General features: G+C 49.3%; 2 protein-coding genes across 13 annotated transcripts in view; both read left to right on the top strand.

The window, feature by feature from the left end:
• The window catches only part of EPB41L1 (erythrocyte membrane protein band 4.1 like 1), a 69,807-nt gene extending 62,694 nt beyond the window's left edge, over positions 1–7,113 (top strand). For all 10 annotated transcript variants that reach the window (XM_074920357.1, XM_074920352.1, XM_074920356.1 and 7 more), the window contains 4 exons: positions 703–798; positions 1,763–1,843; positions 2,728–2,844; positions 4,042–7,113. In XM_074920357.1, the coding sequence (XP_074776458.1) occupies positions 703–798; positions 1,763–1,843; positions 2,728–2,844; positions 4,042–4,050 (303 nt within the window). In that variant the 3' untranslated portion in view covers positions 4,051–7,113. The remainder of the gene's footprint in view (positions 1–702; positions 799–1,762; positions 1,844–2,727; positions 2,845–4,041) is intronic.
• Positions 7,114–7,977: 864 nt separating this feature from the next.
• AAR2 (AAR2 splicing factor) lies at positions 7,978–18,484 on the top strand. Of its 3 annotated transcripts, XR_012634623.1 has the most exons (5): positions 7,978–8,781; positions 10,038–10,267; positions 13,289–14,055; positions 14,992–15,140; positions 16,579–18,484. XR_012634623.1 is itself a non-coding variant. In XM_074919978.1 (3 exons), the coding sequence occupies exons 1-3, from the start codon at positions 8,034–8,036 to the stop codon at positions 13,454–13,456; spliced, it is 1,146 nt and encodes a 381-aa protein (XP_074776079.1). In that variant the 5' UTR covers positions 7,978–8,033; the 3' UTR covers positions 13,457–14,102. The 3 variants fall into 3 exon arrangements, 1 of the variants encoding a protein (XP_074776079.1); XR_012634622.1 differs by lacking the exon at positions 16,579–18,484 and having other exon boundaries at positions 14,992–15,253; XM_074919978.1 differs by lacking the exons at positions 14,992–15,140; positions 16,579–18,484 and having other exon boundaries at positions 13,289–14,102.
• The last annotated feature ends 4,555 nt before the right edge of the window (positions 18,485–23,039 follow it).

Below are 23,039 nucleotides of genomic sequence, written 5' to 3'. Positions count from 1 at the left end.
GAGCGTGTGCAGAGAAGGGCAACGGAGCTGGGGCAGGGTCTGGAGCACAGGTCTGCTGGGGAGCGGCTGGGGGAACTGGGGGGGTTTAGTCTGGAGAAGAGGAGGCTGAGGGGAGACCTCCTGGCCCTCTACAGCTCCCTGAAAGGAGGGTGCAGAGAGGGGGGATGAGTCTCTTGAGCCAAGGAACCAGCACCAGGCCAAGAGGGAATGGCCTCAAGCTGCCCAGGGCAGGGTCAGGCTGGCTCTGAGGAAGGATTTCTGTGCAGAAGGGGCTGTTGGGCGTTGGAATGGGCTGCCCAGGGCAGGGGGGGAGTCCCCATCCCTGGAGGGGTTGAAGAGTCGGGTTGACCGAGCACTGAGGGATCTGGTGGAGTTGGGAACGGTCAGTGTGAGATTCATGGTTGGACTGGAGGAGCTTCAAGGTCTTTTCCAACTGAGATGATTCTGTGGTTCTGTGAAATGCAGCCATGAAATCAACTCCTTGCTGCAGAGGCCCTTTCCTGGGGCTCTGGGCTTGGGGTACCTTGGAAACCTCTCCCTGGCCCACCCAAAAAACTAGGTCCAGTTGGAAGCACAGCACAGTGTCTTTTTTTTTTCCTTGCCACTTGCTTCCCTCCCTTGCTTGGCTGAGTAGGTACATGCCAGTGGGAAGGTCCCAGCTCTTCAGTAGCCCCACTGATGTTGCTTATCTCTGTTCTGCAGATCACCAGCGGCTCCGCCGGGAAGGAAATGCTCACCAGCATATTCAGTGCCACTGCAGAAACCCTCTCCACTTCCACCACTACCCACGTTACCAAGGTAAGAGCAGCTCCAGAGGGGGCAACCTGACGCAAGCCACTGGAATTTGAGGATGGGTGGATTTATATTGTGGTTGGTCCAGCAGAAAATGCCCCTCTTCTCCTTACAAGGCAAAATAGTGTATGCTGTCCCGTGGGGGAATGACGAGCCAGCACAGCACCCTGTGCCCAGGTCAGCCTGTCCCATCCAGCCAGGGATGAGCATGGCAGGCTGCAGGCAGGGACAGCCAGGCATCGAGTGTTCATCCCCTGCCTACCACCTGCGGGGACTGGGAACGTGTTGTGACCATCTCTGCTCCTTGGTAGACTGGGAGGGCAGGGAGTTGCTGGGGTGACAAGGTGAGCAGCACGCAGCATCACTGACCTCCTGAAGCCAACTGCATGGGTGGGAGGGATTCTGAATTAGGCTGAGCAGCGTGCATGCGAGTCCCTGCCTGTGCAACAGGGGTGAGTGTTCCCAGATGCACCTAGAACCAGACCCCAGGTCCCCCTGGCCCAAGAAGCCCACAGCGACAGTGCTGGAGCGTCTGGCCTTGTGTCAGCGATGGGAGCCATGTTAGCATGGGGTGCTTTGGGTTTATTAGAGCTGGAGTGGTGCAGGCAAGGGGAGCACTGGTAGGGAATGAAGGAGATGAGGCTGCATCAGAGGACCTCGCCCATGGCCATTTCATTCCCAAATTAAGTGCACATAGATGAAAGCAGAAGCTCAGTGAGGGAGCTGAGCAGGAAGGAGGGGTCTCAGTACCTGCCTCCTGGGCCTTTTCCTTTCCTCCCACCTGTGGCCAGCTGTGTCTTGCCAGTTCTCACCACTCACTGAGTCTAGCATAGTGGGAGATACACTAAATTATGGGGGGACTTCCTAAGGCAATTCTGGCGTTGTCCTTCCTCCCATGGGCAGAGCTACATCTACCAGGAGCTGACTTCTCAGAGAGCTGTGGGTGAGTGCTTTCCTTCTTGTTGCGCAGACTGTGAAAGGAGGGTTTTCCGAGACCCGAATAGAGAAGCGCATCATCATCACAGGAGATGAGGATGTGGACCAGGACCAGGTAGGAGCAGGATGCCCTGGCTTTGCCCGGCTCTGGCTGCCCCCAGCTGCAGTGCCACATGCTTCTGGTTCTGGCTTGTGCCTGTTTAGCCCTTCTCTCCAAAAACTGGCCCCTGATGCCCCAAACCTACCAGCTCTGTCTGGCAGTGCAGGTCCCCACAGGGTGCAGTGGCACCGATGTGAAGCCCCAGCCCAGCTCCCATCAGTGCCCACTGCAGCAGTGGAGCAGTGGTAAAGGTTACATCGCAGCACAGATCCCAGTGATGGGATCACCTTTTTATTTTCTTAAAATACATTTCCAGTTGCCCTTTCTCTGTGAAAATACTCCAAAGTGATGCAGGTTATTCCTCTCTTTCCACCACAGTCTCATTACAGGTTGACTCACTCCAAGTGATGGTAGAGACACCTGCCTCTGTAAAAGAGGAACAAAAAGTGACAAACTTTTATGATGAAATAAAAGGGATTGACACAAACGTCTAGGACCACAGGGTCATTTTCCTGTGGCCTATCCCTTTGGGATTTTTTGCTTAATAAGAAATAATAAAGAGCTAAAGTATTTAAAATGCTCTAAATAATTCTTAGACATTTTTAGAACTATAATAAATATAATTAGATTATTACTGTAGATTTTTCTAGGTTTTTCCTGCAGAGAGAATTACTGCTATTCCTTTTGCTTGGGTTTCATTAGGGAGCCTGGTACATAGCACAGATCTACAGAAAAAAACAGCAAGAGAAAGGCAGTGCATGAGGCTTCCCAGTGGTGTACGAATCCCTGATCAGTGGTGGGCTCCAGCTGCTTTCTGTCCACCTGTTCTGTCTGGCTGAGAGCAACGTACCAGGTTTAAGGGAAGTGACAATAAATGCTTTCATCCTTCTGGTTTCTAGGCACTGGCTTTAGCAATCAAAGAGGCAAAACTACAACATCCCGACATGCTGGTAACCAAAGCTGTGGTATACAGAGAAACAGAACCTTCTCCAGAGGAAAGGGACAAGAAACCTCAGGTAGGTGAAGCTACCAGGTAAGATTTATACCTGCTGCGTAGGGGTGCATGTGACTGGGGAAGTGTCTCTGATCCCCACCAGCTGCAGGTGCTGGTAGGTGTTTCTGCTCCTTGGCACTAAGAGAGGCAGCTCCTGGCCAGCTGTCCCTGTGTGATGGTGGCTCTGGGCATGGCCACCTGGTTGTGGTTAGAAAGCCGGTGCCATGCTACCAGAAGCAGTTCTGCAGATGTCACCTTGCTCAGCAGAGGAGTCAGAGTCATTTGCATGTAAAGAAGAAAGGACCTGGTGATACCAGTTTTGTGGATGGGCTGAGAAACTTGGCTACAGGTTCTGCAAAGCCAGTCCAAAGTATCAGACCAGTGTTTGTAAAAAAAGAGGTTTCTTTAGGCCCATTCAGATCCCCAAGTTGTCCTTTCATACACAGGCAGGTGCGGCCAGCAGCACACAAGGTCTGCGCCTCCCTGCAGATGCCCCAAAGCAGTCATAGCCCCAGACATTTTTCTTCAGGGCAAAAGCTGGTTTGAGGACTCACTCCTGCCCCACTCTTAGCCCCCTACTCTGCCCCCATTGCTCCCCATCAGGCGGGATGCTGCAGCCCTTGGGGGGTGGCACAGCCCAACAGACCCCTGTGTCAGAGCAGCTGAGGGGCGGGGGAGCACGGTGGGAAGGAGAGGGGGAGCTTCTGAAAGCAGCTTCACTGCTGAAAAATGTATGAGCAGCTCTGTCACCAGCCAGGCTGCAGGTGCATTTTGAGAGGCCTCTTTGGAAATATGATTTTGTGTTTCTTTATCATATGAAGGGTTTGATTGGCAGCTCTTAAGCTTGGAAAAGCGACCAGCTCCATTGCAGCTTGGAAGGTCAGAAGAGGCTCTTGCATCTGTCTAATCTTACTTCCTGTCACACAGTACAAACAAACAAGCCTTAGACACTTCAGCATCACTTTAGGGAGCCACCCAGTTTTAATTGAATGGCTTAAAATAAGGGAGCAGTGACTCATCCTCATCTCCCCCATGCACCAACACCAGCCCAATGAATTAAGAGTTCCTGCTAATTGCCAGAGGTCTTGGTAATTAAATGCAAACTGTGGCCCCAAGTGTTTGCAAATTTACTGTGCAGTGGCCTCATACAAAGAGGACCCCTTTTATAGCCAAAGAAATCAGCACCCCGTGACTGGTCATTTCCATCTGCCTTGTACAGGAATCTTGACCAACATGTTCATGGAAGTTGGCATCTGTATTCAAACCTGGAGAACAGCGGGAGAAGGAGCCTTCATGCTGGATTTGTCAGCAAGACATAGACATCCTGGCTGAAATGTTCATGGCAAGAGACAAAAATTTTTAAAAAGGAATAGCAAATATATTATATATATATATACATACATACATATATATATATATATATATAAAAACAGGAAACAAAATGCATCCTTGCACTGCTGCTATATGCTGGAAATGAATAACAAACACCACCAACAACAAACAAAGCCAACCCTCTGCAGAAAAATTGAAGAATTTACAGGATTGGTGATGAAATAAGATTAAAAAAAAATAACAACAATAATATTGTTAACAACACAATAAGCCACCATCTTGCATGTTACATTAAAGGATACACAATCATGAGTTCATTTGTTGCACACTGAATGGAAAGGAAAACTGCTTTGCAACAAAGCAAGAAATAAGCAAACTGAACTAAAAAACCACAAGCAGAAGCAAAACCATTCCCCACCTCTGGAAAGAAGAGAGAAAACCATTGAATTTATTACCTTAGAGTTATTTTCCGATTCTCAAGTGTCGTTTTGCCCTTCTCCTCATTCCATGCTGGTTCTTTTGCATCTTTTGGGGTTCTGTTAACTCTTCCCCTTCCCTTCCTTATCTTCTTCTCTGTGCACTTGTCCAACCTCTTGTTCTCTGAAGGTATTTAAGAATGGATTTCATTTCAAACAAAACAAATGATATGTATATGGTTTCTCATTTATAAAAAAGCAGCCTGTAGGGTTTCATATGGATGTGCATTTAAGTTATGTATATTATATATAACGAGGGGGGAGGGAGGGAACAATACTGAAATAATTCAACAGTGCTGGTAAATATAATGACAACATTTTTAAATTATTAACTATTTGATTGACTGTGGTTGGTGTATTTTGAGACACGTGTATTTTGAGATCACATGTGGGACTCTAAGTCCTGCAAGAAGAGAACGGGGAAGGTTTCAGCTGCTGCTGTTTTAGGGCGGGAAGGGGAGAGGGTGAGAGACAGGAGATGTCCTGACGGCTGATCTGCAGTGTGTGGTGGTTGGATGTGGAAGGTCAGTGGTGACTTGTAGGGGCAGGGAGGGAGGTTGAGGCTGCGGCTCTGGCAGCTGTAGGCAGGATCATCTCCCCGGCCCCCACCCAGAGCCATGGGAGTCAGCTGGGAGCAAGGTGGCAGCCACAGGACCACGTTCATCACTCCTCTCCAGCCCACTGAGCCATGCCGGCGGTCGGGGTGGTTTTGCTTTGTTTCTGGATCCCAGTAATGAAGTTACTTGAGCTTTGTAGTAGGGGCGAAGGCAGAGAGGTTGTTCCTGCCCTGCCTCCCCCACTGCCCAGGGTGTGATGGCAGGGGCTGCCCGAGGCGTTGAGGGCTGGTGGCAGCAGTGGTGGGGCAATGGCAGCCCTTCCCCCGCCCCGCCTGGGGATGGGCACTGGAGAGACAGTGCTGTTTCCATCAGTGCAGAGCGTCCCTGCCATCCCAGGCTGGGTGAGAGAGCCCTCTGCATAAGAAGGCGCATGTTGAGGAGATGTCAGTGGAGCTGCCTTCCCCCAACTCATCCCAGCTCAGCCTTTAGCCACAGGCTTCCTCTATGGCTGCCTTTGGAAGAGGATCATGGGCCAAGCCCAGGGCCTCGTACACTGTGAACCAGGCGGTTAGGGTAGACTCGGAACCAAAATCAGAAAGGAAAGGAAATAAACGGGTTTCCTTCTTGGAATCGTCTCTAGCTCCTGTGGAAACAGAAGGGCCCACGATTCTGCACCATTTTGCCTTTAGTCTCCCACCTCTCACACAGACGGTGCCCAGAAATAGGCGCGTTTTGCCAGGTCCTGTAACGTCTCAGAGGAGACAGCGAGCAGGAGAGCCTGCACCCCGTGGATGTTGTGGGCAGACTCCGCTCACCGCCTTTGCTGTCCTAGCAGAGAGCCTGCTCCCTGGCAGCCACAATTCACCAGTTGTTTGCTGGTATGTCCCCGTGAAGTCTGTTCTCCTGGCAGAGGGGTTTCTCCTGCAAGCGTGAAAGGTGTGAGCACAGGCTGCTTGGGACATGGGCAGAGCTGCTGGCTGGCACCAGTGCTGCCAGGTCGTGAGGGTCTCCCCAGCTTCCATCTGAGCACCTTCAGCTACCTTTAGAGATCAGACCCCCAGCCATAAAATAATTAAGGCAGTTGCAAATAGGCTACTTTTCTCTCTTTTCTTTTTTTCAATACACCCAAACCAGCTGTAAACAGCAGTGACACTTTCAGATAGCAAGGCGGGGTGGCGGCGGGCTCACCGTCTGCACACAGTGCTCATGTTCATCAGCACACTGTGTGGTTCATAGCTGGAGGAGCTCACCTGGCTTTGGCACCTTTATAACCCACCAGAGGCTACTGTGAAACTAGATACTTCCTTTTGACATTGTGTATAGTTCCAAAATCGGTTACTGTTAAAAGTAGTGGCCTTACAGAGTTAGACTTGATGTGCGCTTGGACTGAAAGGAGTTATGTTTGGAGTGAGCAGATCCAGTCCCTGGCTTCCGCAGCGTGTCTAATGGGTGGCAGTGTTTAAAAACTTTGAATAAAAAAAGAAAAAAAAGCTCACTGCTTGTTCGCCTGGCGAGGTGTGGGTTTCTGCTGCTCAGCAACAACTGAGGCCCCCACGGGCTCAGCTCCCCCAGCCTGCCCGTCACCTTGCTGTTTCTGATAGCTGATCACTGCTTGTTTTCTTCCAGGGGCCTTTCTGTTGGAAGGGGTGGGAGACACGAGTGCCTGTTTTTACCTGATGCCACAAATTCATTCCAAACCTGGCCTGCAAATGCATGAGTAATAATAACAGCAACAATAATAACAATAATATTTATTTTTATTTGAGAAGCACCTTACCAACCAACTGCAACGCTCTGTTGTTCCTTCACTAATTCTCCTTTTCCCTTGTTCTCCCTCTCCCCCCTTCGGTCATACTCCTTTTCAGTGCTCGGTGGTGTATGCGTGTGTGCTCACTGTTCTTGTATTCAATAAAAGTGAAATAAATGTGTTTGATGCTAAATCAGCTTGATGCCTCAGTGGACTCTTTCCTACTAGGAGGATGGAGAAGGGAAGGGGGGACCTTGCAGCTGGGGTCTCTGCACATGCAAACAGTGGGCCCTGCTCTGTCGAAAGATGCCCCCGTGTCACGTATTGGGGCTGGTGGAGCCGGGGGTAGCTTCATGCGGCAGCTGCCGACCCTCGTACACAGCGTGGGGCAGCGAAGGTGGGTGCGAGAGGAGGTGGCGGCTGTCCCTGAGGAGTCAGGGTCCATCTGTGCTCCTGCGGGGGCAGGACGTGGTGCTATGAGGCACCCGTCCCACAGATCTGCCTTGCTGTGATGGTCTCTGTGTGTCTGTCCCGCTTGGGGGGGTCTCGGGCCACCTGTCCCGCTGCAAGGCTCTTGTCTGTCTGTCTGTCCCACAGCAGGGCTCTTGTCCGTCTGTCCCGCTGCGGGGCTCTCAGTCCCCGGCTGGGCGGACGGGGGGGCCAGGGGAATGGCCGCCAGCTGGGGGCTCTGCGGGAGTCAGCCCGTCTTTGGGGGACCCTCGGGTCGGAGTGGAGCAGCCGCCAGCCATGGAGGGTCCCGGGAGGGCCGCGGGGGACACCTGCCGGGTTTGGGGTCTGGGGAGCCAGCGGGGATCAGCGGGGGGCGGTGTCAGGGCCCCCCGCCCGCCGGGGGCCGCGGGCACAACCGCCTGCGGCGAGGGCACGGGGGACCCACCGCGGGCCCGGGGCGCGGCTGGGCAGTGCGGGCGGCCCCCCCCGCCGGCCGCTCCCGGAACCGCCGCGCCCGGAACGGCTGTGCCGACCGGAACCGCCGCGCCCGGAACGGCTGTGCCGACCGGGCGCTTCTCGGGGCGGACCGGGCGGGCGCGGCGGTTCCGGGCGGTGGGGCCGGGGGTGCCGGTCGCGGCCTGCGCTGCCCATGGCGGGCCCGCGGCCGGACCCCGAGCTGGCCAGGCAGCTCTTCTTCGAGGGCGCCGCCGTCGTGGTGCTGGGGGTGCCCGAAGGCACCGAGTTCGGCATCGACTACAGCGCCTGGGCCGTGGGACCCAGGTTCCGCGGCGTCAAGATGATCCCGCCGGGAGTCCACTTCCTGCACTGCAGCGCGGGGCGGGCGGCGGGCGGCCGGGAGACGGGCCCGCGCACCGGCTTCTTCCTCAGCCTGCAGCGGCGGGAGGTGCGGGTGCTGCGCTGGGACGCCGCCCGCGAGGCGGTGTGGGAGGCCGCGGGGGAGGCGGCGGCCTTCAGAGAGCACCTGCAGGAGATGGACCCGTTCCTCGGGCCCTACCCCTACGAGACGCTCAAGAAGTGGGTCTCCCTCACCAGCTTCATCAGCGAAGCGGCCATGAAGAAGCTGCAGCCGGAGAGCGGCCAGATCTGCGCCTTCTCGGAGGTGCTGCCGGTGGCGGCCGGGCGCCACACCCGCGACCGGGCCGAGCAGCGCCTGCCCCCCGTGGACGCCGAGTGCCGGAGCCTGGCCGAGGGCATGGCCCGGCTGCCCCAGATGAAGCCCAAAGCCGGCACCGAGATCAGGTTCACGGAGCTGCCGAAGCAGACGTACCCCGATGGTGCCACGCCGGAGGAGATCACCAGGCACAGCATGGACCTCAGCTACACCCTGGAGAAAGTGATCACCCAGCGCTACGCCAGCCGGCCTCTGGAGCTGCTGGGTGAGCGCTGCCCGCGGGAGTCCTGGGCCGCTTTGGGAGAATAACGGCGTTTCTCTGTAAAGCGGGAGCCCCGGGATGAACCCTGTGCTGTGCTGTGGGCCCTGTGCCCTGGCACCCGCAGGCATCGCTCTTAATTGCAGCACAGAAATTTGTGGAGTTTTTAGCAGCTGCAGGGCCTGTTGCACTTGCACTGGTGTGAGGTGGCCGGAGCTGCCAGCCTTTGCCTCTCTGTGCTGTGCTTGGGGCCCAGATTGCCTCAAATTAAGTCAAAAGCAGCAATCGCGAGTGGCCACAAACCACATCTCGCACAAAGGGTGCCTGTGGTCTGGCACCGGCAAGGCAAATCTGCCTGTCAACTGAACCTCTTGAGGATGGAGCTTATGGAGTTCTGGGCGCATTGAATGGGGCTGAACATCATAATTTTCAGACTCCTGTTCCTGTGTGGGTTTCCCAGTGGGTGGTTGCCCAGGAGGTCCTGAAGTGTGGTTCTGTTTCGTGGCAGGATGGAAGGAGGGCTTGGGAACCCAGTCAAGCTGAAACCTCGAGGCTGCTGAGGTTTGGAATAAATCTTGGTTTTTCCCTTCATCCGTTTTCTCTATATTAATGTTACTCAATTTATGAAAATTATCAAAAGACAACTAGGATATACAAAGAATAAACTACCTTAGGAAATGGTGATGCCATCATGCTGTCAAAATAGCTGATTTTTGAGCAAAAAAGCATCCAGTGAGACAAAGCCTGGCTCCTAATTCAGCGAGGAAAAAACATTAGTCGATGCACTGGTCACCTCTCCCACTCCCAGTGTTCCCACAGCCCTTGCATTCGAGGGCAGTAGCGTTTGCACTCCCATGTGCCTCTGGAGACCCAGGCACACGTGGACTGAAAGCTTGCAGAATAACTGCAATGTCTGAGTTTTTGAGTGTCATTTTGAGAACACGGATGACAGTGGAAGGCCTTAGGTGACTGTTTTTTCTGCCTGTAAAATCACTCTCCAAAGATGGTAATTACAGTTACAGGTGGACCTGCCCAATTATGCTTTGCTTTTTCTCTAGCTGAAGGGCAGAGCATTAGGACATAGTCAATGTTTGGAGTATTGATTGCTATTAGCAGAATTGCCAGAAGGGCAGAATGTGTGTGCAGAAGGCTAACCCAGTTTTATGCAATCATTTACAGAGTTTTTAAGAGGACACGTACCTTGGATATGTTTTTAATCTTACGTGTGTTTTGTTTTGTCTTCCTTTGCTGAATATTCACAGCTGAGCTGCAGTTTGCTTTCATCTGCTTCCTGATCGGGAACGTGTATGATGCATTTGAGCACTGGAAAAGACTCTTAAACATCCTCTGCCGATCTGAAGATGCTATAGGGAAGTATCAAGACCTTTACATCAATCTAATTTCTGTGCTTTATCATCAGCTTAGTGAAATCCCATCTGATTTTTTTGTGGACATTGTCTCCCAGGACAACTTTTTAACCAGCACCTTACAGGTATGTTTGTGACTATCTCTTGAAAAATAGGAGTGGGAGGAGAGGGCATACAGGACATCAGAGCAACTTCAGGGAGAAGCTGCAAAAGGAATTAAGCTACTGTTGTGAACTGTGTGGGAGATAGTGAGTCTATCTGATCACACACATATTTTCTTTTGCTTTTTCCCTGTGTTATTTACAAAGAAATACCATTTGCTTGTCATCTCGGAGCTTGATCTGCTCAAGCTATGCCCAGAAGAGTCTAATGCAGTATAAAATTGAGTTAGTCTGCATGCAGAGGGGCCAGCAAAATGGGGCAGTGACAGGAAAGGCTAACAAAGATGGCTGCAACAGAGAATGGGAACTGTTTTGTTTTATTATGTTTTCCTGTAAATAGTGCTGAAAGTAGCCTGCTACATTGCCATGGTTTTAGAGTTCTGGAGTGGTGCATCTACTGCAACTGGACAGTACCAGCATGCTTATTCTATAAGTTTTTAAGGCCTTGGACTGCATTGAGCTGAACAGCTGTGAGAGAGGCTGAGCAAGTGCAATATGGTGTCTGCTATTTTTTTTCCCAAATGCCTTTCATTCTTTAAAAAAAAAAACCAACCAAACTTTGACATAAAAGACTGATGATGCTGATTTTTGGCCAGCTTGAATGGTATGCTTAGTATGGAGAGAAGTTGCAGTGAAACCTCATGGAGCTTAGGGCATTGATAGTATTTAAGAAGCTTTTCCATTCCTGTTAGCCTTAAGCACAGCTGAAGATTGCCTATAATCAAGTTCTTATCCAGAGAGAATTTATGGTTAGTCCAAAATGCAGAAAACACTGCTTCTACTAAGACAGGCCAGGGCAAATCTGTAATTCGGCACTAGTAGAACCTGTTACTTCCACTGATTGTGACCACACTGACAGTTCAGGAAACAGACTAAGCAGAGCTTGGTTTAAAAAAAAAAAAAAAAAGAAAAGCCAAAACCATATACACTGGTGAAGTTCAGCAATGGAAACTTAATCCTAGCAGAAACAGTAGTAAGTTCTGCTGCAGGTGCTTGATGCAAACTGGTCGTGCGTTCTCCTTTTTCAGGGAATGGTTCCATTTCTCTACTTGTAACTCCCAAGTTCTTCCTGTAGCTTTGGGGAGGGTGGAGGTGTTTGTTTTTAATTTGCTGCGTGAAATGTTATGGGAAGCATTGCTTTAATCAAGTGACTTTCTTCACTTTTTTTTCAGTTTAGATTCATAAATGTCTTGGTTTTTTACTTTTATTTTATTTTTGGTGGTTGTTTTTTCCATCCCATTATAGGACTGGAAAACCCAGCTCTCTTTGCAGCACACTCGCAGGCCAATACTTTACACTGTTTACAGCAGTGCAAAGAATGTGTCAACCAGGCATTCTTTCCATCTGATGGGAATTTTGGAAGCACCCTGTCTTGCTCGTTATCTTCCCTTTTTGGGTACCTGAATCTTGTATGCCCTTGGATTTCATCGGTCTGTGTTTTTTATTTAAGCAGTAGAACCTGATGCCTTTAGGTGGCTGCACTGGCTCCAGCAGTCTCTGTTAAGCCCTAGCAGGAGTCGCTGCATTGCTAGTAACAAAGAAAAAAATTGCCTTATGGTTGAACTCAGCCTCTCCTTGCTAAAAGTTCTCTGTTTCTCTGCTCCTGGGGGATTTCACTCATGTGCTGAACAGTGCCAGGGAACCTCTGGGAGTTGCCTTACCCAGTCACTTTATGTACACAGCCATCAGAGTTAACAGTCTTAACTGGATGTGGGCAGGTGCAAAATGGTCTGTGTGGGGGGAGTGTATTATCTGTGTTAGCTTTTGCTCAGCTTTGAATACAACAACTTTATTTTTGGAGTTTGATCTAAGAAAGAAGAGTACAGCATAACCTCCACTGAATATGCAACCCTAACAGTGTTTAAAGGAAAAAAATATTGATGGAATAACTAATTTAATGTGCAGTTCATTGAGAAATGGGTAGTATAATCTTTAAATCTTTTTTTAAATTATGTTTTTAATAGCAGCCTTGCTGTGTAAGAGGGTTCTGTTATAAAGGGTCAGTTTGATGGTAGAATGAACAGGGCAAAGGCAAATGATCATAAACAAAGAAACGAACTTTGCTGCTCCTTGTCAGTGTTTTATCTAGCTTGCTGTCATGTCTCTCCCAAATAAGAAACTGCTTTTTTCCCCAGAGGGCTTTCCCTTCACTGCCATCATGCAATGATTTTTTTTTTTTTTTTGGCTTTGAAATATAAGATTCTTCCCATGGAAATGAATTCTGGATCACAGGTTCAGAAGAGGAGCAAAAGCAGGCTGATGAAAGATGGGCTCTGAGGCTAAATGCCCTGTTTAATCGTACACAGGTGCTTTAACTCTCAAAGTGCTAACAGAAGCTGTGAGTTTGTGAAAAGTTAATAGACTTATGTGTGTTTGGATGATGGAGGAGAGCCACCCATAGAGGTTAGTCCAGATTTCAGTGCCCTTTGCTCAAGGTAATGGCTGTGCTGGGGATAACTGGACTTTTTCCAGGGAGCTTCTCTTACCTTCAAGGTAAATTTTATTAAGTTTCCTCTGTATCCCGAGGTGTTGATGATACTATATTACAAAAATACTTTGGGGCATCTCCTGGCCCAGCCATCAAAAAGGTGGGTATAATTTTGTGGCCATGAAAACTGATAGTCCTCTTTTTTTTTTCTCCTGCTGCCCAGACGTTTTTCTTTGCTCACACTTAACTGAGTTTTAGAATTCCATAGTACATACTTAATTGCATACATACTCCTGTTTGAAACAAAGTTCATACCTTAGTGCAAATATTTCAAATGCTGACTCGGAGTGAAGGTAGGATGTCTCTCTTGCCTGTGGGATGAGAGAAGTGTAGGCATTGTTGAGGTAGCCCCAAAGCTGGAGTGGTTTCCAGTGTGGTAGATCCCTTACCAGTGGCCTAACCTGAAAGTGCACCCTATTCATGATGTCTTTGTAGGAAAGAGATGCACAGCTTGTACTATGATGGAGTTCTTACTGACTTCTACTCTGTTCTTTTAGGTGTTTTTTTCCTGCACGTGCAGTGCTGCTGTTGATGGGACCCTAAGGAAAAAGGCTGAAAAATTCAAGGCTCACCTAACGAAGAAATTTAAATGGGACTTTGAAGCAGAGCCTGATGACTGTGCTCCTGTAGTGGTAGAACTACCTGGGGGTGTGCAGGCAGACTAAACAAAATGCTCACTTAGAAACAAACAGTTTTCTAAAATAAGTCTTTTCTTCATGTCTTCTCCAACTTTGTCTTCTCCAACTTTGCCAGCTTGCTAAAGTCTGTTTCTGAGGCTGACTCCTCTTTGTCCTGTAGAAGCAGATGTGGAAAACCCAGGAGGATTCCTAACTTTGTGAGGAGACCACAACTGTTGGAGGAGTTTTGTCACGTGGCTGTTTCGGACAGCTGCAGCATCTCATTCTGTACGGAGCTGACCTCTAGCTCCCTGGTCCCTTCTGTCCTCCTGGGCTTGGGGTGACACCCTGTTTGGAGAGCATCTGTGGTTTACACTTGAAGCCTTTGCTGCTCCGATTTGATGCCTCCTGAGCGAGGAGTGAAAGCCCACATGACTGGTCACTGCAGCTTTTGACAGCCCGACCCCAAGCTGTGAACTGAAAAGCTCTGCTCTTCCTAGGCTTGCGTTACAGGAATGTCACCACAGCTAGTTTGGAACTGGTTTGGATGCTTATGCTGCTTACTGTGACTTATTGCAATGATCTGTTGTGGAGGAGGACCCAAAGCCTCAGCAAAATTCCTCCCATTTCATACCCCTAATACTGAGGTATCTTATTCCTCCCTTTTATTAAAGCCTTTTGTATTTACTGCTGACATTCTGTTTAGCCTCGTGTAAAAGAAAGGTAAGAGTTTGGTAACAAGAAATAGAGTTATTGGACAGTAGTCATCCAGGTCTTGAAGAAGAGAGCCAACATGAGATAAAAGGTCAGACTTCCACATGAACTGGATCCTCTGTTTTGTTATAATTGGAAATCTTACATATTTTCACTTGTGACAGTCTCTTCTTCTCCCCATTTCCCACAGGTAGGCTGTAAGAAAACTTGTGGTGGTCATTCAGAGCTGCACAGGGACGTAGTCCTACCACTCGCTTGTTACCTTCTTGGCTGTTAGACTCCTTCAGGAATTTGTCTGTATGCATGTCTAACAAGACAATGCTATTTGTTAGTCTTTTATAGTTCAAAATAAACCTCGAGAGCCTTGCCTACAGAAAACATCTGTACAAATGTTTTTTTAGTTATGTAGCCAAAGCTTATGGTACAGTGGTGCTGCCCTTTCTTTCTCATTGGGATGTCCAGTGGCCCCAGAAGTAGGATCACACTGATATCTGTGACATCCAAGGGCAACTCCTAGTAAAACGGTACGTGGCAGAAAGCACAGCAGGTTCTGGGAAGAAGGTATGTGATAAGGTGTTTCCAGGTAATCAGGAACTTACCGCAGGAAGCTTTTGTCTACTGCTGGGTGCCATTTCCTCCCTTTCCTCAAGGGCTCTGCACTTCATTGTGCTGCTGTCTTGGTTTGTCCATTTTAAATGACCTTGGTATTGACCACACACCCTTAGGGGAGGTTACTCTTGATTTGGCAAGTGTCACGTTCTTAAATCTTTCTTTCCATGCTTTCTTGTCCTTAACACCCTTGAGATCTTTTGTACAGTAGTTTGACTGTTCTCTCGTCTTGTCTTTTTGCTCTTTGTTGGTATCCACAGGCAGTGCTGTCTTTCCAGTTGCCAGCTGGACAAGTCATTTGTAATGAATGGTCCCAGCTTTGAGGAAAGGTGCCTTTTCGGTTTGTTGGCTCTTAGCACCAACCTGATGACTGGTTCTGTTGCTTCGGAGCAGAACATCAATCAGTGATGTAAGTAGTAAGTAGTGAAGGTAGCTCAGAGCCCAGGGAACTGCCTTTCTGTAAGGGAGGGAGGAACAGCGCTCTGTGGTTGCAGTCCGGGCTGGCCAGGCAGTGTCAGTGCTTTGCAGGCTGTCCTGGCAGTGCTCCTACATGTTTGATGGTAGGTCATTTGAGTGTGTCTTTGTTAAATCTCAAAAACAATAACTGAAAATTAACTTCCAAAGTGTGTTATAGTCAGGTTCCCATGATGAACTACCATTTTAGCAACTCAGAGAAGAGAATATAATATACTTCCACTGTGCTTTTTTAATTCTTTGCAAGGTAGTAATAAGGAGAGGTAATAAATCTCTTATTAGACCCACAAAATAGGGCTTTGGGAACAGACCCTTTGCTGGACATGAAACAGAAGCAGTGAACTTTGAGCTAAATACAGGTTGAGGTGTTCAGAATTCAACTCCATTATATTGAACACTTTGATGGCACATGAAGCAACATATGTTGGACATTTGCAAGGGGGGTTTTATAAATTTGGGAGGGAAAGAGTGCTGTTCCTGTTGAAGTCAGCAGGAAGGAGGGGATAAAAGGAAAGTGGTAACATGTAATAGAAGGAATATTTTCTTGCCCATATATAGCATTAGGCCAGCCATGGCTATGATAACACTACCGCTTTTTCTAGCTAAGACGAGTATGATCTGAAAGCAAAAGAGAGACTGTGTGTGTATAAATACACATTACTGCAAACTAATGAAGTGTAATATGTGATGTGTTTGCAACAGTGATTCAGCAATGAATTAGGGTCAGGACAAGCAGCTTTGGGCGTGTTGTGAAGTGGCACTGAAGCATGAGGTACGTTGGCCTCCTGCTTATGTGGAGAGTTGTCCGGCTGCCAGAGTTGTGCGAGTGAGGCAAACTGGCATCATTCCTGTCCTGTTACATGTGCTTTCACTGCAAATTGTGTTGGAGCATGGGCCCTGTTTAGACTTAGGTGAGGCTCATCACTTGTGAATCAGCAGTGGCACAAGCTGACCACTGGATAGCCCCAAAGATGCACTGCACACTGCATTTACAATGCCAGGCCCAGTGTGAGTGTATTCAACCCTGAGAGCTGCTAGTCCAACTTTTTTTATTTTTTTCACTTTTCCCATAGGTTCAATAACATTAGCCAAACCAGAGTTTTGAGACATATTTAGCCTGTGTGGGGCCTCTGTGTTGTCCTACACCACAGAGTTGCTTCTTGTTTCATCAATCCTGCAAGTTCAGAGGTACGGAATGTGCCACCTGAGGCTGTAGAAAGCTGCCTTCCTGTCCCAGTATCATACACCCTTTTTTTATTGGGAAGAGAAATGGCACATCTTGCTCTGCCAGTTCATGTGACATTCTTTATGATTCCCACCATCTCCTCCCCAGCTGCAAAAAAAGTAGACAGACCACTTCTGTCTCTTTTCAGGTGGATTGCTGCCGATGAATTCATCATGTCACTGATGAACATCCACAGTGTAGTTTGCAGTTCAAATCGGTTTTGTGTGGCAGCTGCCTCAGCAATGCTTTAACTCCAGTGACCACAGTGCTTGCAAACTGTGACCCACACTAGGTTCGTATAGTGTTAGATGTTACCCAGACATGTAGAGGTGTTTATGTCCCACAGCTCTTGTCCTCTAAATGCAAACTAAAGATGAAAGAGAGCAGGTGGGGAAGCTTTAGAAGGTGATCAGTGACTCTGTGTGGCTTGTTAGTGCTGTGGTTTTAAATCTGAAATGAGCTCAGGGTTAATCTTTTGAAAGAGCAACTCTTCCTTGGTGCTTTCACTTTCACTGATTCATGGTAAGTTGAATTTTTCATTACTTGCTCAGTGTTTTCTTGTGGTAAACCTAGCCTTTCTGTGTGTGTCTTGTTTCAGTTCAAGTCTTTTCCTATTTTTATTAGGCTTTTCTAGTGTTTGTTACTATAGTACCCTTGGTTTTTTAGTCTAGAAATAACAAATCGTAGATATCAATTTGGCATTTGTGCCTCTAACAGGAGTGAGAGATTTTTCGGGGTCTCTTAGACACACACCACCTTTATTTGGTACAGCATTTATTTCTGCTACTACTTTCACAGCTGGACACAGACTGTGCCAGCTGCTGCAGATAGAGGGGCTGACACAGCTTCTGGAATATGCAGGAAGATGAAACGGAACATCCTGATTCCTTTCTCTGAAAAAGGAAATCATCTTCCCTTGATAGTGCTGTTCATTGTTGAAGGAAGATACGACGGTGGCTTATTCTACAGCCGTGTTACTATAAAAGGGCTGTGCTGTGAATGGTCATTCCTTCCCAATGTGGTCAGCTATTTCATAGCTATTTCTGCTCCTTCTCCGAGAATGTGTACCTCCTGTCCAGCTGCAGTCTGCTGGGCAGACCAGGGCTGGGATTTGGCAGTGCAGGGCCTGTCCCAGGGAGGCAAGTGTACAAACCACAGAGTGGAGGTGGAGCATGGGTGGAGGATGCTCTGTAAAGCATGGGCTGTGCTGGAGCCTGTAATTAATGCACAGGAGGCACTGACTCTGCAGGGGCCTCATTAAGAGAGCATAAATGAGCTGCAAGGCAGCCTTAATACAAATAAACTCCAAATGGGTTAATCAATAGGAGGAAAAATCCATATACACAGACTGTCAGAGCCACTGCTTTGGGTGTGTTGGTCCAACTCTGCCTCAGTGGGTCTGTTCCAGAGGGCTTTGTGTTTGCATGAGGAAGGAGCTGGTGTCAGGGCACAGCAGAAATGGGTTGTGCAGCAGCAGCCTGGCCAGTGAGGTGGCAGCTCTGCACCTTGCCCGCGTCCAGCAGAGCTCAGCTTGTGCAGCAGCGCTTCTCCGCCTTGGCTTGAGGGACTCCACGGATCTGAGACAAAACGGCTGTGCTCATCCTGGCGTGGTTGCCAGGTGAGGCAGCCCCTGCCAGGTCTCAACCTCGGGCAGGCAAGGAGTGAGAAGGAGATGATGAGAGGGTTAACTTTTCCTCTCAGGCAGCCATTGGGAGGGCTGTGTCAGTGGCCTGACTGGCAAGAGGTGACTCCACTGTCCTGCAGAGGATCAAATGGGATAGTGAGGTGAAGTCCAGAGGTTTCCCAGACTTCAGCTCCCTGAAGCCATAGCTTGATTTTCCCCCTCTGCGTGGGAGTTTGCAGCACAGTGACTCTTACAGATGCCATGCAAGCCTGACCTGGTAATGCCCCTGCAGTGCCCCCTTGCAATTTACTTACTGTCCCTCTGCCTGTAAAAATCATGTCTCTTCCCACCATAGTCGTTAAATAATTCAGGAAATCAACTGAAATAAAGGAAGAGTGGTAAAAAGTGCAGCATTGATCAGGGAGATGGGGATGGCCACTGGAGCTGCTCAAAGCCCCTGGGTTGGGCTGGATGTCGGGGGGGCGGGGGGCGGGCAGTTTGCCTGGGGCATGTGCAGGGCTCACCAGAAGGGGAGTTGGTTTTATCCTGTGCTGCAGGTTTCAGCACTTTCATTTTAAAATCAAAAGTTGCTTCTCCTCCCCAGCTCTGATCACTGTGTCTGCATTCATTAGGATGAGAGGGCAGCATAAAGGTAATTACTATGATTTTTATACATTACAGTAGATGATGACAAGTTTAAAGGTCATTTAAAAAAATTAAAAGGAAATGGTCATTGTTCTATATTCAAAAATCCCTGATTTCTCCCTCAGCTGTGGAGCAGCTGGAAGTGTGAGGAAGAGCTGGTGACATCCAGGAAGGCTTAACCCAGGAGTAGCTGTGGTCTCACAGGACGTGGCTAAGGTTTGGAAATGAGGGACATCAAGGATGTTATTGAAAAAGCTAGGTTTGGAAAAGACATTCCTTCTCAGCGTTGAAGTAGGCACAGTTTTGTCCTTGTTTCATGAGATGTTGTGTGAAACGAGCTGTTTCTTTTGACTGGACAGAATTTGGGATTCTTGCACTTGAGTGAGCAAAGAGGTGGCTATGTCTGCTGGGAAAGGATCTCCAAGGGACATGGATTCCCTTGAGAATCTGACTTGCTTCATCCTGTGGGTTTCTTTTTTTTTAATGAAGCTAGCTTTGTTTAAACAGTGGGAGTTCCTGTTAATTAATTTTTCAGGAGCCTCTGTTGGGTATCCCAAGCTAATTCTGTAGCTGGAAGGTTAGCAGTGGCACAGGTTACCAGGGGGAATCTTCCATACTGTGGAAGTTGCTCGTAGTTTACTGAACTGGTAAGAAGCTTGTGAGTTAATGTTCTAGGAGCAGTCCTGTTAATGATGTGAGTTTTCACATTTTCCCCCAAAAAATTGTGTTCTGGGAGGGAGGGGCCACTTGCCCTGCCTTTTCTGTGAAGGTTCCTGTGAGGAGGGCATCACTGGCAGGAGCACGGCCGTCATCATGTGTTTTAAAACAAATTTTACTGTTAAAATTTGTTTGGATTGAGAAAGCTGCTACTGTGCAGAGAAGGGATTTTCAGGGAAGGAGAAGGACCTCTGGGTGGCTCCATCTTCACAAACTTGGCATTAGATAGTGTAATTTCTGCATGAGTACTACATGAACAACTTTATTTTCCTGATCCATCCTTATGTTTTAAGTCCTCAGGAGCAGTGAATATTCATGCCTGGCTAATGCAGCTAGCTGGAGACAGTCTTGCTCTGGTCAGTCAAGGAATTGTTTATAGCAGGTGGTTATCCCTGGGAGCACTGCCACATCACTGAGCACTGGTGAGGTGTCCCAGGTCTGGAGTGGACATCCTAGCTGGGAAGCTGATGCTTCACACATGTGCTGAGGCCCCACAGTCACACACTGATCTGGAAAGGGGCTGGCTGCTCCAGCACCCAGTATTACCTGCTCCATGGAGTAACAGAACAGGCTTTGCACCATATAGTTCTGCAACAACCTGCATTTCAGGGTGGTTCCTTCCAAGTAGAGGTTGACCGTTCTCAGTAATAGGAAGCTGAATTGTTCTTTTAATAAGGTTTGCTGGAGGATTTTATGTAGCTACAGTAATAAATATTCACTCCATGCTTGCTCCTCCCCTTGTGCCCTTCAAACTGCTGTGAGCTGCCCAGACAGATTAAATGCTGGGTGACCTGAACGCAGGTGTGCGCCGAGGGGACCGCTGCTGTTCCCCCGATGGGATCGGTGCTCTGCAGGGAGAGCTGTGCTTGGCGGGCCTGGAGCAGAGCAGTGCTGCAGGGTACAGCCTGCCCCTGCCGCAGGACTGCCTGTCCGCACCGGGCATGCCTGGCTGCATCTGAGAGTCACAAATTTTGCTGAAGTGAATTCCAGTCGTCTCTGCTATAGGTGATGGAGCAGGGATGAGCTGGCAGACCTCGCAGCAACTGGGGAGAGGAAACAATTCAGGCAGGAGAAGTGCTGGGTGGCCCCTTGCGCTCAATTCTTCCATTTGTGCTAAGCATGGCCTCTTGTCCGGTGGTATATTCATTTTGTTTTTCAAACAGCCACTTTGTGATTTAAAAAGCATCACTTGAGTCTGCTGATCGTCGCTGTGAGCTTTACAGACTTCTGAGAGACCTTCCATGTGCAATCCAGCCGGGAGCTGTTAAACACATCACCCAGCTGTGGTGTGTGGTTGCTCAGGGCCTCTAATGGCTTTATTTCATTAGCAGGAGCTCACTGGGGAGGCCTATGCATGTTCATCATCACTAGAAGTTCACGCTGCCTAAGTGTGTTCATTTAATGGACTTATTTTCTTAACAAGACCAATAACCAGTGTGATCTAATGTTCCTTCTGGGGCTCTCATTCACTTTATTCCTCAGCAGAAGCAGGCAGGTCAAGAGCTCTCCTGCATTAGCAAGAAGATGTTCCACCTTCCTTATTATCCACCATTCCCTGCAAAGATTCTTTTAAACTCCCAAAGAAAGTGTTACCTTTGATTTACATTTTTTTCTCCCCCTTTGCTTCTTCAGTAACAAAACATTTATTGCTACTTCAAAAAACCAGACAACTTCTCTTATTGTGTCAGGGGTCTTAATCCAATTCTAATGTGACTTAAGTCAATCAGTCTTCCCATGCTTCAGTACTGAAGGGAAATGGCAGTTTTTGTCTTGTGCCAGCAGTAAACGATTTTTTTTTTTAACATGTGCCACCAGGTAGGGTCCCTCAGAGCTGTCTGACCAGCTTGTGTATGCAAAGTGGTAGGTGTGTGGATGCACACGGAGCTGAGCTACCAGCGTATGCATCACACAGCTGGAGTTCCTGAGCAGCTGGGTGACTTCTTCCCCTGGTTACTGCCAGTGCCTCTCAATACCTTCTTTCTCCCTCATATCGCGTGGTGGGTCATCGGAGGGTTCAAGCCTGTGTAGTTGCTGCTTTTGCAGTGCAGGATGGGAGGTGCTGAAGAGAGCAGTGCCTAGGGAGAGGATCTGGATCTGCAGCCAGCCCTCCACCTTCTGAACACACACCAAACGTGCTCCAAGTGTGCCAGTGCAAAGCAGGTGTAAAGTGCTCCATGGAGGAAGGAGCAAGTGAGACCACACCTGGGTTGTCCTGAGGATGTCTCGGTAATCAGAGCACAGTGCAAGGCAATGAAATTGGTTTGTTTGGTAGGCAAGCAGAGGGTTGCTGCATCCATCTTGGCTGCTGGGACAGGACCTCTACAGCCCTTGTGGTGCCCATGTCAAAGGTTTGTGCTCGTGAAATTAAGCCAACAGCAGCTATGCTTGTTCTGCAGTTAGTGGAGGTGAGGGAAGAGCTGAGGAGCAGGGTCTCCTGCTCAGCTGCTCCCTGAATACTGCTATTCACCAGCAGGCATCTGGGTTTCAAAGCTGTTTCTCCTCCTCCCAACCCCACTGATTTCCCTCTTTGTTACTTATCCTGGCCTTTCCCGATTCTACTGTGAATTGCTGGGAAGATGCAGTGGAGGAGAGCCCTGCACGCCTTTCCTGCCTCCCTGACTTGGTTGCTTCCCAAAGGGGATGGGGATGGGTGGGTGGGTGAGTGCCTGAGGCACCTTGATCTGTATCAGCAGCAGGGCAGCCCTTCCTCTGGCTGTGAGCTCCTGCTTGGTGGTGGCTGGAACATGAGACTCTGACAGGAACCTGCCCTGTGTGATTGGACAGCACATGTGTAAGCAAAGTGCCCAGGGTGGTGGGACTGGTCCTACGATGACAGTGTACAGTGGAAATGCTCTTTGCCCTGAAGAACCAGCGGAGTCAAAGGCAGGAACGGAAACTGCGTCTGAGCTGTTTTGCTGGTGACAAGGACACCAGTTTGATCTCACCAGAACGGCTCATTGGAGGTGTGAGGGAGGTGTGGGGATGCTGGGCAGGCTGCTGGGCAGGGGAAGTGTGTGGGGCTGAGGACTGGAGGGGCCGTGGGGTGGGCTAAGAAGGTGCTGGCAGTGTCCTGCTCCTTCCCAGCTTTGGAGCTTGTTTGGCACCAGCAGCCCTGCTGCGTCCAAGGAAACACACGGTGGTGTCTCCATGAGAGCACTGTGTTGGTTGAACCCCTGTGGATTTGAGGAGAGCAGTGGTTTCTCTGAAGACTTTCCACATCTGTGGATGGTGGCCTGTGTCATCAGGAGATGAGTCAGTCAGGAGATGGCAACGTGAGTGCTTGTTTGGATTTGGCAGGAAGACCCTAGAAACACATTTTTGGGAGCTGTTTGAATAAGTCAAGGGGTGGTGCAGGTACGATGGATAGCTGACCCTCTGAGCTGGGGGAAGCTAGACAGGATGTGTCTGGTATGATGAGAAAGGACAGAAAAATCTGACAGCTGGATGGAGTGGAGGAAGATGACCTCAGCCCCCCTGCAGCTCTTCCTCCCTGTGATGTGCTAGTCCAGGGCTCCAAGCAGTGAAGAGCTCAGCCCCAGGGCCATGAGTGCTGCCTGGCCCTGCCTGGCTGTGCAGGCAGGCTGCCGGCCCGCTCCCTGCCGAGCGCAGGCAGGTGGCAGCAC

This window comes from Athene noctua, chromosome 16 (assembly GCF_965140245.1).
Source record: "Athene noctua chromosome 16, bAthNoc1.hap1.1, whole genome shotgun sequence".
Classification (NCBI taxonomy): Eukaryota; Metazoa; Chordata; class Aves; order Strigiformes; family Strigidae; genus Athene; species Athene noctua.
This window is presented reverse-complemented; position numbering and strand designations above follow the sequence as displayed.

Excerpts from the sequence above, each read along its gene's own strand:
- AAR2 (XM_074919978.1), top strand. The coding sequence starts at position 8,034 with ATGGCGGGCCCGCGGCCGGACCCCGAGCTGGCCAGGCAGCTCTTCTTC. Across the intron at positions 8,782-10,037 it reads CCGGCCTCTGGAGCTGCTGG|CTGAGCTGCAGTTTGCTTTC; the intron begins GTGAGCGCTGCC and ends GAATATTCACAG. Across the intron at positions 10,268-13,288 it reads TTTTAACCAGCACCTTACAG|GTGTTTTTTTCCTGCACGTG; the intron begins GTATGTTTGTGA and ends CTGTTCTTTTAG.